Source organism: Sinocyclocheilus anshuiensis, unplaced genomic scaffold (genome assembly GCF_001515605.1).
Source record: "Sinocyclocheilus anshuiensis isolate Anshui unplaced genomic scaffold, SAMN03320099.WGS_v1.1 scaffold154, whole genome shotgun sequence".
Taxonomy (NCBI): domain Eukaryota; kingdom Metazoa; phylum Chordata; class Actinopteri; order Cypriniformes; family Cyprinidae; genus Sinocyclocheilus; species Sinocyclocheilus anshuiensis.
This window is the reverse complement of record NW_015546101.1, coordinates 2,831,773-2,850,029: the sequence shown is the minus strand read 5'-3', so window position 1 is coordinate 2,850,029 and position 18,257 is coordinate 2,831,773. Positions and strand designations below refer to the sequence as shown.

At 40.7% G+C, this 18,257-nt stretch overlaps 1 protein-coding gene across 1 annotated transcript in view; it reads left to right on the top strand.

The window, feature by feature from the left end:
- Positions 1-18,257, top strand: part of LOC107700475 (integrin alpha-11-like) — a 49,576-nt gene that overhangs the window by 18,121 nt on the left and 13,198 nt on the right. The window contains exons 3-13 of the mRNA XM_016502136.1: positions 2,371-2,483; positions 3,561-3,652; positions 3,876-3,990; positions 5,338-5,465; positions 5,548-5,696; positions 6,085-6,229; positions 6,501-6,666; positions 6,934-7,004; positions 10,103-10,247; positions 10,494-10,642; positions 17,852-17,995. Of these exons, the coding sequence (XP_016357622.1) occupies positions 2,371-2,483; positions 3,561-3,652; positions 3,876-3,990; positions 5,338-5,465; positions 5,548-5,696; positions 6,085-6,229; positions 6,501-6,666; positions 6,934-7,004; positions 10,103-10,247; positions 10,494-10,642; positions 17,852-17,995 (1,417 nt within the window). The remainder of the gene's footprint in view (positions 1-2,370; positions 2,484-3,560; positions 3,653-3,875; positions 3,991-5,337; positions 5,466-5,547; positions 5,697-6,084; positions 6,230-6,500; positions 6,667-6,933; positions 7,005-10,102; positions 10,248-10,493; positions 10,643-17,851; positions 17,996-18,257) is intronic.

The window sequence follows — 18,257 nt, the reverse complement described above, 5'->3', positions numbered from 1 at the left end:
ACAAATGAGGACATAAATTTGTATAATGACAAAGGTATGACATAGGTATTACAAGGAGAAGGTGACTTTTCAGGACTTTACCCCATGTCCCCACTTTTCAAAACGCTTATAAATCACACAGAATGGAGTGTATTGAAAATCTGAAATAGCACAAAGTTTCCTGTGAGGGGTAGGGTTAGGGGTAGGGTTGGTGTAGGGCAATAGCACATACAGTTTGTACAGTATAAAAACCATTACGCCTATGGAATGTCCCCATAAAACATGGAAACACAACATGTGTGTGTGTGTGTGTGTGCACGTACATTATAATCCAGGTATTAAAAAGTCTGTATCAGTCTAACAGCATCTGTTGCTCTGTCACGTCGCCTTATCAGTTTTTACCGCATTACGTTTACATGGAACATATAGGCTGTCATTTTCCGTCTTATCTCTCGCAGCAGAGGACACAAAATTCAACTTTTCAGCTTCCTTTCTTTTCTGTCTCAATGCATGTTGAAGCCCCGTGGTTTTGCATTATCCAGAGATACAGCAGATGTCATTCATATTGGTATTAAACATGAAATAGGTCATCCTTTTCTGCTTCGTTTAAAAGAAAACCTTATCTAATGAATGACTGACATGCCTTTAGGTTGTAAAAATCTTTTATGAAACCAAATCTGCTTCGTAGATGTCCAAAAATCCGTGATTTCGCTCTTACAGTGTCATTAGCTGCAGTTAGCATTCCTCTAGCGCACAGCACCATGTTAAACTTGCTTTACTCGGTGAGACGTTCTGAATGCCAGCGGGACAGATTGATAACTCAGACAAATCCTGTCACCATAAATCCAAAACATTTTCCGCCTTGAGTCACAGTTGTCAGGGATAATGATGTCCTGCAATGCTTTCTCCTTTTCTGTGGCTTTAAAATGGCGTTTAGAGAGAGAAATAGTCATTCAGACGCCCATGAGCTCTGGCCAGAGTGGCTCCTTTAATCTCCGCAACACCCAAACACACATGGATATGTATGATTGCTATTCAAATATTACATTACTCCTTCAGCTTGATTTTATTGCTGTCATTTTGAATGAATTAGCTGAAAATGATGCATTTTAATTAGTGTATTTGTTACTTTGAGGTTCTTGGACAAGGTGTCTAATGTTAAACTAATTATGATCCTGTATGACTTTATTTAATCTGTGGAACACAAAAAAAATATATTTTGAATAATGTTTTTTGGTCCATGCAATGAAAGTCAATGGGGTCTGGTGTTGTTTATATCTGTGTGTGTGTGTGTGTGTGTGTGTGTGTGTGTTCTGCAAAGAACTGATACGCTGCTCTTAAGAAAATGTAGCATTTTGCATGATCTTTAAACTTTAAAAGGCAGACAAATAACCAGAGGATCATAAAATAGCTCTTTTGCAGTAAATGGACTCCCATGATTTGACAGCTACTCTTTAAAAGGCAGACAAATAACCAGAGGATCATAAAATAGCTCTTTTGCAGTAAATGGACTTTTGTTTCCCATGATTATTTATTAGATTAGTTTTACTGTCACTCTCTGACCCCAATGCAAAGAATTACGCCTGACAATCTATTTAATGGTACCACCTCACCATAAACTAATTATGAGGTTTTGAATGACATTTAAGAGCCCATCCTGACCTGGCACAGGCACGTAAATGCGAAGTCAAGCTAGTTTTCTCTCTCCCTTGAGACCACTATCAGCATGAAAGAATTCTGCGTCTCTTGCATAAACAATTGGAAGTACACATCTTGCTGTGTTTAAAAATGTTTAGTATTCCAGTGATCTATGACTAGTTAAATGAGTCCTCTACAGCTATTTATTGAAAGTGACGGCCTTTGCTTTTAAAAGCTGCATGCTTCTGAGAGCCATGAAAAGTATGTACTGCTCCCTACAGTGCTACTGCTACTGCATCTGAGTGATGTGTGTGTCCCTGATTGCTCTCTGCAGGAGCAGTATTACATGTAAAGCATGTCAGCGTTAATGGAGCGATGTGTTTATTCAGTATGGGTCATAGGATACATATTTCAACACACAGACAAATTTCAGTAGAGTCTCACATACCTAACCGCCCTGCGTGCTCCCATCGATACATAACCTCAGACATCAACATTCAGCTTAAACCTGTTTAAACATTTCTTTGCCAGTAGATTCCACTCACCTGCCATCTCTCTTTGTTTCACTTCCTCTAACCTTTTTTAAACGTCCCTGTTTTCAGAGGGAGCTTAAATCAACAGTCTTCTGGACGTATTATTTACGAGGAAGTGGATCACACACCTGCTTGTGTGTTTCTTCTGACATTTTTGTTAGATGAATATTGTAGTGTGTCAAAAGTAATATTTATATGTTTGGATTGTGGATGTTTCTAGGTTACTGGTAGGAGCCCCACTGGAAACAAATGGACAGCATCAGACGGGAGACGTGTATAAATGTCCCTTAAGCAGAAGATCTGGTGGACCCAGCTGCACTAAACTCAATCTTGGTATAATGATTGCAGAGTTCATTTTCACACTTTTGTCTTAGTTATATATATATTTTTTTGTATTTTTAAGATTGAAGATTTCAAATAATTATGTTCTTACTCCAGATTAATAATGTAACCTACTGTTAAGATTAGTAAGTACTATGAGCTGTGAACAGACCTCTGAGTTATAATCAGTAAGAACTGTCTTTGTGAAAACCTGAGTTCCTGAAATAACATTATAATGAAGGCACTACTGTAGCACAATTTTGTAAAATATTTATGCTTTTAGTTTAGTTAATTGTCAGATGTAATTTAACAACTTTTAAAAACACATTCTGACTAGCACTGAAAGGTTAAATTAATTTGTGCACGTCATTTTGATGCTTTACATTTTTTTCAATAAATCATTGTTAGTGCATTGTTAATACAGTATATTATTTTCATATTTTCGTTAATATTTTAATTATTTATTTTTTGTAACATTATTATCAATGCACACTTTTCTTTATTATTGTTGGCAAAATTAAACAACTCTTTGTTAAACATTTTCATCAGTAATTTCGTTGACGAGATTAGCACTGCGTGACTGTGGATTACTAGACATATAATTAGAAAAAATACTTTTGTAATTACACTTCAAAAGAAATTGTTATTTACTAGCGCCAAAAAATTACTTTACAAAGCTACCATGATAAGGGTTAGAGTTGCGGTTTGGTTAAAGTGTTAGCAGACATGCCTTGTGAAAAGCAAACGGGGAAACACATTGACTCATTCAAATGCACTCCTGATCTTTAATGAAGTTTACATATGGGAACACAGCATCTATGTCAAGCGTATGTGTTCTATTTAATGTTAAGCGTGTCGATACAGCTTTTCAGCCAGTTTCAATATGTGCATGTGTATAGATGCACATACATAACAGATGCACACTGCAGATATGGTCAGGAATGTCTAGACAGGATTAACAAATATGTTTACGGTTAGAGGAAGTCTTTGTGTAAAGTACATGTGCCACGTATGGACTGTGGTCAGATTTTATAGCACAGCCTTTTATTTGCTTCCACATTTGTAACATTTGTTCATTTTTTTCTTGAGGAAGGATATCGCTGACAAATGTCTCTGAACGAAAAGATAAAATGAGACTTGGAATGACTCTTTCGTTCAACCCTAAAGACAACAGCTTTGTGGTGAGTTTGGATGTCTGGTTATATAGTTAATAATGCATATTCAATGTTATATTAAAGTCATCTGGAATTTAAACAGTCTACAATACTAATATTGTTAAGTGTTTAAACATCATCCTTTCCCTGTAAAACGCTATGGAATTATAATTTATGTAGAATGAGCCCATAATCTTTATGTAAACCATAAATGCATTTATTAATGGTGCGCCTTTGTGATAATTCACAGGCTTGTGGTCCCCTTTGGTCGTACGAATGTGGCAGCTCATACTACAGCACTGGAATTTGCTCCAGAGTCAACACCAGCTTTAAATTTTCCCGCACTATCGCTCCTGCCTTCCAAAGTAAGCACAATGCACCTGCACCTTCGATTTAAAGGGGTCATATGATGCGATTTCAATTTTTCCTTTCTCTTTGAAGTGTTACAAGCTCTTGGTGCATAAAGAAGATCTGTAAAGTTGCAAAGACTAAAGTCTCAAATCCAAAGAGATATTCTTTATAAAAGTTAAGAGTCAGCCACGCCTACATAAAACGGCTCGTTCTAACACGCCCCCACATGTCTACATCACGATGTGCGAAGATTTGCATAACGCCGCCCAAATGTTCACGCAAAGAAAGAAGGCGTAACTTTTATTCTCGCTGTAGTATTGTTGCCGCCGCCGCCATGCCGTGGAGACGCTGTGTGCTTCATTGTGAAAGCGAACTACTTTGGTTGGCCTTCCAAAAGAGGATGATATCTGCTTCGTCATGCCTAGAGCTGATCCATGCTGGTCGCTGAGTTGCGCTGTGGATCGCCAGGTCGGCTTTCACCGTGGACGAAGTGGAGTCCAGCCCGGGGTCGTCACATGTGGTTGCTGCAAGCCCGCCTGCCGCTCCTTCGTCGAATTCGCCGGCCACGCTGTTCTCAAGCCCACCGGCCGTCGCTCACTCAGCACGCCGGCCTCTGCTCACTCTAGCCCGCTGGCCGCCGCTCACTCTAGCCCGCCGTGTGTGACGCTGTGTTTCGTTGTGAAAGCGAAACTACTTTGTTTGGTCTTCCAAAAGAGTACACGACTAGAAATCAGTGGTTAAGTTGTATTTACAACACTGTTCCAGAACACTTCAACCCAAATATTCAGATGTGTGCAGCACATTTTATGGAGGACTGTTTCCTGATCCTGGTAGAGTAGACTACAATGCCGGCTGTTCTGACTCACAGACTGTAAGTACGTTTTTTATATTTAAAGAATTTGCCACTGATGATTCAAACGTGAGTTTTGGGCAGTGTAGAGAAACGCTTGTTGTTTGTCATTTCTCCGATCACAAATTCAGACATGGTTTTATGTTTACGTGGCACGATGCAACATCATATGACCCCTTTAAATAGGACCATTTTTGCAGTGAAATTTTGGTAATATGTTTCCACTTTCTGTCTTAACCATGGACTTTATTCTTATGCTGAATTTGGCCATGGCAGTTTCTGGATCTGCCATAGGCAATATATTGTGAAATTAATCTTCTTCTTAAAAAGAAAATGATCTTGACTGCTCATAGAGAGCTGAGTTGTTAAATCTTTCTTTTTCTTTTTTTTTTTTTTACGAAAGAATCACAGACCTTGTTTTTTAAACTAATCACTAAAATTTGCTTTTGAACAGAACTACTACCGTTTTATACCGTTTTAAGGCATCAAAAGCATCTAATTTCCTCTTTAGGGTGTGAGACGTACATGGACATAGTGATAGTCCTGGATGGTTCAAATTCAATCTACCCCTGGAACGAGGTTCAAGACTTCCTTATCAACATCCTGAGGAAATTCTATATTGGACCAGGACAGATTCAGGTGTTTTAGACTATCTGAACAATGGCAATGTGAAATATCAAATGTGTCTTTATATCAAATGTGTGGATCATGTGCTTGCCAGGTTGGAGTACTGCAATATGGAGAAAAGGTGGTGTCTGAGTTTCAGCTGAATGACTTCCGCTCTGTGGAGGATGTGGTCAAAGCAGCCCGTAAGATAGGCCAGCGAGGAGGAGAAGAGACCAACACTGCGCTGGGAATCAGTGTTGCACGGTACTACACATATATGGAAAATTCATCCAGCTCATGCTATTTAATTACAGTTCCATTCAAAAGTTTCAGGTTTCAAGTTTTTAAGTAGTCTCTTATGTTCAACATGGCTGCATTTATTTTCTTAAATTCTGTGAAAATTGTGAAATATTATTACAGTTTAAAATAATTATTTTCTATTTTAACATATTTAAGTCATTACTCCAGTCTTCAGTGACATTATAAATGTCTTGTCACTTTTGATCAATTTAATAAGTCCTTGCTGAATACACATATTAATTTCTTTAAAAAAAAAACTTTTCAACGATAATGTACATTTTACATATTTGCATATCAACAGAGCCACAAGAATGACATTGACAGAGCATAAATTATCTATGGATATTCACAGCTCAGAGGCCTTTAAACAGGGAGGTAGAAGAGGAGCAAAGAAGGTCATGATCGTCATCACAGATGGAGAATCACATGACAGCGCTGACCTTCAGCAGGTCATTGAGGACAGCGAGAAGGATGGCATCATCCGATATGCCATTGCTGTAAGTATTGCCTTCCTTCAGTTTGCCTTCCTCCTTCTTGCTGTGGCATTGATCAGATGCACATTCTCATGCTCAAAATTATGAGGCAACCCATTTTAAAATGGGGATTGGACCAACCCTTGAGGTCACATTCAGCTGCTGACACAAGTGAAAAAGGCCTAATGCTTTCAACACTACTTATGGAGCCTTAGATTAGAATGTGGGCTTGGGCACTCAAGAGAAATGCTTCATGTTCAGGCTGATTGATTCTTTGGGTCTTTCCTCACAACAGGTACTGGGCTACTATAACCGCAGAGGCATCAACCCTGAAGCTTTTCTCAATGAGATCAAGTACATTGCTAGTGACCCCGATGATAAGCATTTCTTTAACGTGACAGACGAAGCAGCTTTGAAGGACATTGTGGACCCTCTGGGAGAGAGGATCTTCAGTTTAGAGGGTTGGTGACTTTACTACTCCAGCACCACACACAGAATTGCATCATATCCATAACACAACCCAAAACCTCAGCCTGTAAAACATTTACATCTCTGCACACCACTGCACTAAATGTCATTGGACCAAATCTTAAAATGTATACCACATCTCTTTGATGTATGCTTTGTGCCAACTCGCTCTTTAAGACCGCTGAAATCTGCACTGCTCTGTTGTAGGAAATGGCGGATACTTTTGCTCTCCTGTGTGCTCATTTTGTCTCTGTTTGCAGGGACTAGCAAGAATGGGACAGCATTTGGTCTCCAGATGTCTCAAGCTGGCTTCTCCACACACATAGTGGAGGTGAGTCTGGGTGTCCATCAGTCTGTAAGTTCTCGGTCGACTCTATTCCTCAAATTCACGGCTCTTTTTTTCCATCTTAGCTGAAAGAAAAAACCTAGACAGGTTGACCGAGATCGGATTAAGGCCTACTTTGTGTGAACCAAAAGTCAGACGTTCAGTGAATTTTTAGGGTTATTTTCTTTTAACTAAAACCTTATCTTTCTGTCTTTCTTTCTGTCTTCTTAAACATTCTTCATTTCTTTTCTTCTTTTTCTGTAGGTCATCTCTATATGTCGCTGTCAGTAATATGATACACCAAAAATATTACACCTTTACAATGGTGAGCAGATAAGATTCCTCCCTGATAATTCAAACAAGCCTCTTTCTGATTCTCTTTTCAAATAAATGAATACAAGGCCCAGGTTTTCCCAGGGAAGGGATTATTGTGGTGAGAAGTATGGAGGAGCTGCACCTCAGGGGAGAAGGAAAATGTCTCCTTTTGTTCTTTTCTTCTAAACCCAGAGCTGATATCAGAGCTGGTTTGTCCTCCAGCACAGACTCAGCAACTGACACTCACATACTGTACCTGCTGTTTTGGCAGGCTGTCTGCCATGCTCCATCCAAATAATCTGCCTAAACTGTACCTGGTGGGTCTGTATCCATCCAAGACCTGCTCCTATCTGTAATGCTAATCATCTCTGTCCAGGTTGAACAATTTCCTGATGCAACCCCTTAGATTTTTTCCACTCCATCCCCTGAAGGCAAGCACAAACTGCTGTTAGAGTTATTAATATCTAGTCTTTTTTTGTGGAAGAAACAGTTAGGAAAACTCCAGATGGCCATTAGGATGACTGGAAATCCAATCCATCAGGCCTCTGGAGGCCTGGAACAGCATCTGCAACAAAAGCAACTTAAGTGTTGAGAGGAGGGATAAGTTGTTGGAAAGAATGCTTGCACTCCAGGAGAAAATCACACCCCTAAATCCAGATGGTACTCTCTAAAAGTGGGATGTGTGTAGCTTTAAATACAGCTTATATATTACAAATATCCAAGATTTACCCTTTATTTCATGCTCCAGAAATGTTTTTATTTGCTTTATTTGTGGAATGTTTTAAATGATCACTAGCGAACATAATTTTTTTGTGATATGCAGTATCAATATAAAGTGAATGTCTAGACATAAATAACAGAGAATTCAGCAATTTGATCGAATAAAAAATGTTTTTGTTGGTGTAACTTAATTTTTACTTAAACTTAAAGTTAAAAGTTAACAAAGTTAATTTAGCATTAAAAAAAAAACACTGCTACCACCATGATCTCCCAGACTAAGTGATTAATCTGTGAACAGGCTCAAGTATGGCAATCAAGAATAATGATCAATTTCACTTTAATTTGACATTTACCATGTTTATCAGTGCACTTTCATTCAATGTCAATTCAGTTCACTCCATCAAAAGACTCATGTGCCATATGATCATATACCTTTTCAGAGTAAACACATCCACGGTGGTGGGGAATGCAGACTAGTGTTAGCGCGGGAAGCTTCAGAGGTTTAACTGGGTAAAAATTAGACTAACAAAAGAGGGAAATAACAAAAAATGTGTCCAGTAAAACTGTTATTAAGTCCATGGGATGATAATAAAATGGGTGATGGGGAAAGGGTAAAACGGGTGTCCAAACTCAGTCATGCAGAGTTTACCTCAACATACCTGCCTGGAAGTTTCTAGTATGCCTAGTAAGACCTTGATTTGCTGGTTCACGTGTGTTTAATTGGGGTTGGAGCTAAACTCTGCAGGATGGTGGCCCTCCAGAAGCAGGATTGGACACCCCTGGGGTAAAGCAATGCAGTCCTGGTGGCATCAGGTTTAGAGCTAGTCCTGCTTTGTGACTCCATGCTGGCCTTTTAGCACGTCTTCTGCATGTGATTGTGGAGCTGGTTCTGTAGAAAGGAAAAGCGATGATGGATTTATGGCAGCGGTGATGAGGTGCAATGGGCACCAGGTGCACAACATCATGCACAGCCCGCACTGTTCCATGTACTTGTGACTCCTCCGCGGCAGAGCTGGAGCAGAAGTTCTTGAAAGGTCACAATATAAAGGCACACAAAACAGGAGGCTTTCTGGAAAACTCTGGTGGTTTTATCCACTGTGCATTTTGTTCTCTGATTAAAAACCAAAAAGTCATAATTATTATCTCTCTGTGTTTATGTTTGAGTTCTGAAGTATCGACAGAGCCAGAGCAGCGCGTTCTCAGCGGGCTGCAAGTTCGGTAAGAATGTTCCGTCTGGGCTGGAATGGCTCAGAACGTTGTTGTTTGTTTATATGTAAGCAACCGGCCAGGAATTTCAGTTCTCTCTAAGCATGAACCCATTCCACATGCTCTCATTCTGACTACTGTCTACATACTTAACAGTGAGGGATGCCAAGCATTTTGTCCATAAGTTACAACAGAATAAACTCATCACTAAAGAAAAAAAATTGTTTATGAGGTTTCCATGGCAATTGCAAAGCACTTCCAAAGAAATTATGAAGGAGCTGGATGGACACTGAGAATAAGATGAAATGTCTGAATCACTGTATTATGAATTCACTGAGGGCTAAACAAGGTCAAGAATGTTGATACAGTATGTACAGTACAAACAACTAGAAAATGTGCAATTTTAAATGTGCAATATTAAACTACTAATTTAATCTATAGTAATCCTCAAGGTATTTTTGTTAATAATAATTAATTTTACTGCCTTCATACATTATGCTATGACGGCATGACTGATGCCTTGGCTTTTGAGATTTAATGTTCAGTGATTGATTTCATTAGTCTTCAACTGTTTCAGAATTCATTCTGTGCAAGTCTTACACATTTTTTTCTAATATTTGACTAAAGTAGTGTCATTGGTAGCAAAAAGCACATCAATGCAAAATTACCAATCACAGATAAAACATTTGTTGGAAGATGGAGAACTGGCAACCTAAAACACAACAAATGCCTCCATGCATCCCTTTAAAGACCCAAAGTCGGTAGTTTGAGGCCATAAGAGTTGACAGAAATGTGGAATATAGGCCTAGTTAGTTTCCTGAACTTTATGTAATTGTACATATATTTTTATGCTCTGCCTGCAGGATGGTATTTTAGTGGGAGCAGTGGGAGCTTATGACTGGAATGGGGCTGTGCTGAAGGAGACTCGTCAGGGTAAAGTAATCCCACCAAAGTCTTCTTATGAACAAGAGTTCCCAGAAGAACTGAAAAACCATGGAGCGTACCTGGGTAAAGAATTCACATTTATACATTAAACAGTGGCTGTCAATGCTAATGACAGAAATGCCCCAGTATGATCTGGCTACATCTAAATTGTCTCCTTTTTTATTGCTGTTCATTCTCCATTTTGGGCATTTCTTTTGATCTCCACTTTATTTCCACTCCTCTCTGTTACCAAGCAAAGTTATTCATCCAGTATACTGTTTTTAAAAGTGATAGGCATTTATTATCATCTTTCTCATTTTGTGTTTGTAGGTTACACAGTGACATCAGTGGTTTCAGCTCGCAGTGGCCAGTTATATGTAGCAGGAGCTCCTCGGTTTAACCACACGGGCAAGGTCATCATCTTCACCCTGAAAAATACTGGAGAGCTCACTATACTACACTCACTCAATGGACAGCAGGTAATTAACCTAAAAATATGCTTACAAACACTTGCAGCGCACAGTGTTTGTATACAGTGCTCACACATTCTGCTCCTCTGACTCATTTTTCAAGGCTTTTGTGTGTTTAAAGCTCTCCTGTTTAACTGTATCTAAGTACACATACTATAAAAACAGCAGTGATCAATCGGTCATTGTGTTTTCAATTTCTCTCCTTGCTTTCATTTGTGATGAGTGAACTGTCTAGACTACAAATCTATCCCTCACAACCCATGTGCTTTTCATCACAGTCCTAAAGCATGCAAATAAATTCCCTCTCACAAATAAAACACAGAGATATTTAATATTTTTAAAAGAGATTAACAATTAACAGGTGATTAGCACCACAGGAAACAGCCTTAATGGATTAGTTCACTTCCAGAATAAAAATTTCCTGATGATTTACTCACCCCCATGCCATCCGAGATGCTCATGTTTTTCTGTCTTCGGTTGCAAAGAAATTAAGGTTTTTGAGGAAAACATTCCAAGATTTTTCTCCATATAATGGACGTCAATGGGAACCAACGGGCTGAAGGTCCAAACTGCAGTTTCAGTGCAGCTTCAAAGGGCTCTACATGATCCCAGCCGAGGTATAAGGGTCTTATTTAGCAAAACGATCAGTCATTTTCTAAAAAAAATTAATATTTATATACTTTTTAACCACAAATCCTTTACAAATTCTTTTAACGACAAATGCTCGTCTTGCTTTAGCTCTGCTTGCGCATGCGCGTCTTCACGTATTATGTAATCCATTGGAAAAGTCAAGTGCAGTTAGCTCTTCGTCTGTGTACTCTAGTTCATAAAGGTAGGGTAGGGTGAAAAACTCCCTCTCATTTTCTTGTTGTTTTAGTTGTTTTACCTTTTTTTGTAAAGGGCGTTTGACTTTCTTTGCACGTTCGCTTTGTAAACGCTGGGTCGGTGCTTCCGCCTATGTCACGTGTGACCTTTCCAATGTGATTTCGTAATGAGTGAAGTCGAGCTAGTGCACAACGAGGATTTGTGATTAAAAAATATATAAATGTTTATTTTTTTAGAAAATGACTGAAAGACATGAACATCTTGGATGACATGGGGGTGAGTAAATTATCAGGAAATTTTTATTCTGGAAGTGAACTAATACTTTAAATATAACCCGGTTAACTGTGTATCATTTTGCATGTGACTTGATATTTATAAAGCATATACAGATGCTTGTAATTCAGAGATGCGCATGTGAAAAGTGATAGTAGTGCATTTAATTATGCTTAAACTTTTTTTTTGCCTCGTTTAGAACCATATGCATTTTCTAGAACCATGTAAATTATTTAATTAAAGATTAGCCATAAATTATTAAATTGACCAACTGCTTTTATAAAGCGGTGAAGACTTCGGAATGAGATTGTGCACTTATTGCCATATTATGGCATGTTTATTTTGTGACTGCGAGGAAGAACAGCTGACTGGAGGGAACAGACCCCATCTGGGGATGGCAGTGGCTAACTACCTGTCACAGTGCCTGGTTGTGGTGCCCTGGACTGGCCACTTGAGGGCGCGTTTCAGTGTTACATGTTTTGAACTCCATTTCCCATAGTCCCTTGCCTGTCGTTTCTGTTCTGATCATGATCATCTGTTAGTAATTTACTCATCATCCCATCACTATTTATACCAGGGTTCTTCAAATTTTGCCCTGGAGGGCCAATGCGCTGCAGAGTTTAGCTCCAACCCTGATCAAACTCACCTACCTGTGATTTTCTAATGATCCTGAATACATTGATTAGCTTGCTCAGGTGTGTTTGATTAGGGTTAGAGCTAAACTCTGCAGGAAAGTGGATCTCGTGGGCCAGATTTGAGGATCCCTGATTTATACCATGCTCACTCTGTCTGTCTTCGCTGCAGTATTGTTTGAGGTTACATCGTGTTTTCTGTTCCCTGTGTTTTGGATTACCTTTTGCCACGTTTTTGTTCTGTTCTGTTTTGTTTATTTGTTCTTAATAAACTGCAATTGGATCTAACCTTGTTTTCTCCTGGCATTCCGTGACAGAATACTGCAGCCAGTACAAGATCCAATTGCAGTTTATTAAAGAACAAATAAACAGAACAGAACAAAAACGTGGCAAAAGGTAATCCAAAACACAGGGAACAGAAAACACGATGTAACCTCAAACAATGCTGCAGCAAAGACAGACAGAGTGAGCATGGTATAAATAGTGATGGGATGATGAGTAAATTACTAACAAGTGATCATGATCAGAACAGAAACAACAGGCAAGGGACCATGGGAAATGGAGTTCAAAACATGTAACACTGAAACGGGAGAGCACCCTCAAGTGGCCAGTCCAGGGCACCACAACCAGACACTGTGACACTACCTTTGTCAGCAGGCTACAGTACAAAGTAGTACATGGAGATGCCCACCTTTAGCTACGAACAGAGGTAAAGGAAAAAAAACCCTGGTGTTGACGACAGGTAGGCACTGCACAAGAAGTTGTCACACTGAAGGAACCCACTAAGAAGCTCCAGGTGTGCTCATGTGTCTGGAAGAAAATAACATCTATAAGGGGCCTTAAAATACACCAAGAAAAGAAAAAGTGCTTGACAGAACGAGAACAGGGACCTTCCATTGATCAATACCTCTTAAGGAATAAGTCAAGTCAGTCAAGTGAAGTCCAGCAACCAGTGTCAAACCAAAGTTTGCAGGATATGAGCCCCACTGTACCAAGAGAAGTCAACTGAAGTGCAGAGTCAATTGTAGGGTGGTATACAGAGCCTGTCCAGCCAGGAAAATTGCCAAGAGAGAAGAAGCTTTTGCAAAACAAGCCAAAAGTTAACTGGCCCAGAGCTTCTGAAAAAGCAAAGTGGGAAGCCTTTAATGCAGATGTGAGCTGTATTTTGGAAAGACTGAAGAGCACTGTTGAGCGGAAGATTGAGAGGATGGGGGATATAATTTATAAGTATGGAACTGAAAGATATGGAGTGAGAGAGAGAAACCAGAATGTGCCAACTACAGAGGTCAAGTCCAGAAGGCAGCTTGAGATAGAACACCTGATACAACAGAGGAGGAAGCTAAAAAAGCAATGGAGGAAGTCTTCAGAAATGGAGAAGGAGGGAATTAACGTATTCCAGGAGAACATTAAAACCAGGGTGACTTCCTTGAGGCGTGAAGAATATCTAAGGATGTTGTGAAAAAAGAAAGAATGAGCAAGAACTCAGTTCTTTCTGTGGAAGTTAATGCAAGTGGTTTGGGAAAAACCAGTGATACCCAAGGCTTGGCGTAGAGTGGAAGGAGTACTGATACCAAAGGAGGAGGAATTTTCAACCATCAGCCAATTTCAGCCTATTAGTCTCCTTAATGTTGAAGGAAAAGTCTTCTTCAGTGTTATAGCTCTGAGACTCAATTTTGCTTGGTTGGAACAGCAGCTATGCTAATTATGTTTCTATTTGTTTCTCTGTTTTTTGCCACGGGATTGACATCCCGTGGTAACTAGGATTTACACAAGCTTCAATCTGGATCCAGAACACCTGAGAAGAGATGATGCCAACCCCTCAGAGGACCTCAGATGATGCCAACCCTGAAACAACATACAGAACTACCACATTTTGCTATAAGTTTGATTGCATCATATAATAATTGCTGTTAATAGTGTTCATCATCTGTTTTATTACGTCTTAAATTGATTTTTCCGTACTGCTGGTTCGTCTGGTCAGAGGAGAACTGGCCCCCGACTGAGCCTGGTTTCTCCCAAGGTTTTTTCTCCATTCTGTCACCGATGGAGTTTTGGTTCCTTGCCGCTGTCGCCTCTGGCTTGCTTAGTTGGGGACACTTCATTTCCAGCGATACCGTTGACTTGATTGCAAAGATACTATTTAAACTGAGCTGGATGTTGACATCACTGAATTCAATGATGAACTGTCTTTAACTGAAAAATTAGTGTTTACTATTGTCATTTTGCATTATTGACACACTATTTTCCTAATTAATGCTGTTCAGTTGCTTTGACACAATCTGTATTGGTAAAAGCGCTATATAAATAAAGGTGACTTGACTTGACTTGAGACTGAACATCTATCTTGATAAAAGTTTGTGGACACGACAGTCCAGAAGTCTGGAATCTCTGGGTTCTCAGGATGTCTCGAGCACACCAATATGATCTGGCTCCAGATTCAGCCAGCCAAGAGAGAGAAGAGAGACCTTCATGTCATTTTCCTTGACCTGGCTAACGCCTTTTGTTCAGTTCCCCACAGTGTCCTCTGGGCTGCCTTCAAATTCTTCAGAATACCAGAGTCCATCACAAACTTGGTCAAAGCCTATTACAAAGACTTCCAATTCTGCTTCAGGACACTAGATTTTACCAGCTGTAGCAGCAGCTTTAAATAGGTATTATGGCTGGATGCATGATCTCTCCACTTGCATTTATCATTGCAGTGGAGGTTATTATCAGTGCCTCAAAATGGGTAGTTGGGGGCAAGTGGCTGATATAACAACCCTGACTGCAACAGTACCATGTACTAGACGCCTGCTAAAGAAACTTCAAGAAAACATCATATGGGCCAGGATGAAGGTCAGTTCATCTAAATCTAGAATTATCTCCTTCATCGCAGGAAAACTGGCTGATCAAAGGTTCTTCATCAATGAGGAACCAATTCCAACTATACTAGAGAGGCCTATTAAAACTCTGGGAAGATTCTATAACAAAACTCTTAAGGATTGTGAGCAGGTCCAGCAACTGAAACAGGAAGTAAGCAAGGGCTTAGAGACCATCAACCAATCCATGCTCCCGGGGAAACTAAAGCTCTGGTGCCTACAGTTTGGCTTGCTGCCCCGACTGATGTGGCCTCTTGCTGTTGTTGACATTCCCCTCTCAAAAGTTTAGAGGATGGAAAGGATGATCGGCTCCTATGTGAGGAAATGGATAGTGGCCCCACAATGCCTGAATAACATCAGCTTGTATGGACATGGCATGCTTGAGCTACCTATCTTGAGTCTTGTGGAAGAGTTTAAATTCACTAAAGCAAGGCAAGAAATGACACTCTCAGAATCTCCAGATCCATCATTACAGGTAGTTGGACCACCCCTGCCAACAGGACGAAAATGGACACCAGGTGATGCCGTACAACAAGCAAAGTCAGCACTTTATCATGCTGACATTGTGGGCCTTGTGCAACATGGAACAAGAAAACACCTTCTAAATGGCGAAAGCTGGTGGTCCTAGAAATCCAGCATCAGGAGGAGGTGGCAAGACACGTCTAAGCCGTTGCACAAGTGCAGCGAGGTCAGTGGACCAATTGGGAGGGCATAGACGAAAGGAAGATCAGGTGGAAGGACCTGTGGGAGATGGAGGCAGGAAGGATCAGTTTCATCCTCAGAGCTACATGTGATGTCCGTCCATCACCAAAAAACCTCCAGCAGTGGGTAGGAGAAGATCCATCATGCCACCTGTGCTCATCTCCCCAGCAGCAAAGTGAGCCTTTCCCAATGCAGATATACATGGAGGCACAATCAAGTGCTGAAATGCTTGGCTGCAGCAATTGAGTCCAAAAGAGCAGTGATTATTGCCACACCCCTCATGACACCAAGCACAGCAGAGGGAACGTTCATTCGAGCAGGGGAACAGGAGCGGAGAAGGACCTCTCTACCAACCAAGGCTGGTCAGTTGGGGGGAGCCAGGTACTGGAAGATGCTGGCTGCGACTTGCAGTCCCAGCTGAGATTGTGATCACCACTCTAAGACCAGACCTATTACTCTGGTCCGTTACACTGCAGGTTGTCTATTTCATCGAACTGACAGTACCCTGGGAGGATGCCACAGAAGAGGCAAATGAGAGGAAGAGGCTATGATATGCGGAAACGGCAAACAATGATCACCAGCAGAGCGGGAAAGCTTCAGTTCACCCTGTGGAGGTTGGCTGCCAGGGCTTTGTGGCAACATCTACCATCAAGCTGCTTAAGGAGTTGGGAATCCATGGCCAAACCCTGCGCCAGACCATCAGAGAAGCAGCAGATACTGCAGAATACTGCAGTCGGTGGATATGGTTAAAGGCTGGGACACACCAAGCCGACTTCAAAGAACTAGCGGCAACGAAAGCCGACGGTGTTGTCACTTCGCGTCGGCAGCGTCGGACCAAAAAGCTGCGCTCGAACACACCGCACAGACTACAGCCGACGGCAATCTAACATGTGCGTTCTGCGCATTCGTGAGAGGAATTAACTGTCTATATCAGCAGCTATCAATAGTATATATTCGTCATTCAAAAGGAGAAACCGAAACAAAGATATACGAGATAAACGCAGATATACGAAATGTAAACAAAGCAGCGCTTGCTTACCATTTTGAATATCAGTAACGTTGATAACTTTAATCATTTTAAGCGGCTCATGTTGTTATGAAAACATTCGCGTATTAGAATGATTGGGAAAGATCACGTAACATTTACACAGCCTTCTGTCTGTACCGCCTTCATTTACGTGCTTGTTTTCATCACTTTCGCTTTAATTCTCGGGCACTGACTCGTTCGCTAAACTGAACATCCAATCAGAGTTCTCACTCTCGCCGACGGTCCCGACAACCCCAATGCCGCCGACGTGAGCCAGACGAGAGCCGACGAGTGGAACACACCAAACAAACTAGCCCAACCGTCGCTCACTGTCGGCCCGACGTTGGCCAGTGTCCCAGCCTTAAGGAGGAAAGACCCTAGCTGGGCCCCAAGATGATAGGGACCCACATCAAGGTCTGATCAACCAGTGGTGGGCCTGCCTCTGCGGAGAGTGTCTATTAATTAAAAGGCTGAAACACCTGATAATGCAGAGGTACACAATTAAAGATGGGTCCTATTTCATCTACTGGTGGCCCAGAACATCTGCTTGTGGTGGCAACTTTATATCCAACTAGTGCGGTGGGCCTTCAAAATGAGGACTTATACCATCTTGTCCTATGTTTTTCAAATGCCCTATATTTGGCATATTTCTGTGTCCTTATGTTCTTCACTTAATGTTGATAAACATTATCAAATATAATTAAGCATATTAGTTTTACCTAGAGGACAATGCAAGTAAAAAGTGGCACAGCTTAACTCACTCTTCTTTATGTGTTTTTTCATGCATTTTTATGCTTTCATCTACATTTGCATATCCATCTGAGGTGTTCCACAGATGTTAAATGCTTGTCCTTGTGCACCAGTAGTAATCATTTTGGTCTTGATTGATGTGTTTGTGCAGATTGGGTCATACTATGGCAGTGAGATTGCTCCAGTGGACCTGGATGATGATGGAGTGACTGATAACCTGCTGGTGGCAGCTCCCATGTTCTTCAGTGGAGGCTGGGAAAAGGGCAAAGTCTACATTTACAGAGTCACAGAGCAGGTAAAGAATCTTCAGTCCTTCAGCATATTCTTGCAAAAAAAACAAGTTAATTAGCTATTGACTAGCTGTTATATTACTTCCTGTTTACTTCTCGTCCAGAATGCAACACTACAGATGTTGTCTCTTCTCTTAAAGCTGAGAATCCGAAACTATGCCTGTACATTTATGCACTTCCTCATTAATGGTCTCAAGTAAATACTGACAGGCTTTTGCCACCTGCCATACCTCGCATCAGAGACTAGTGGAGGGTGAACTCAGCAGG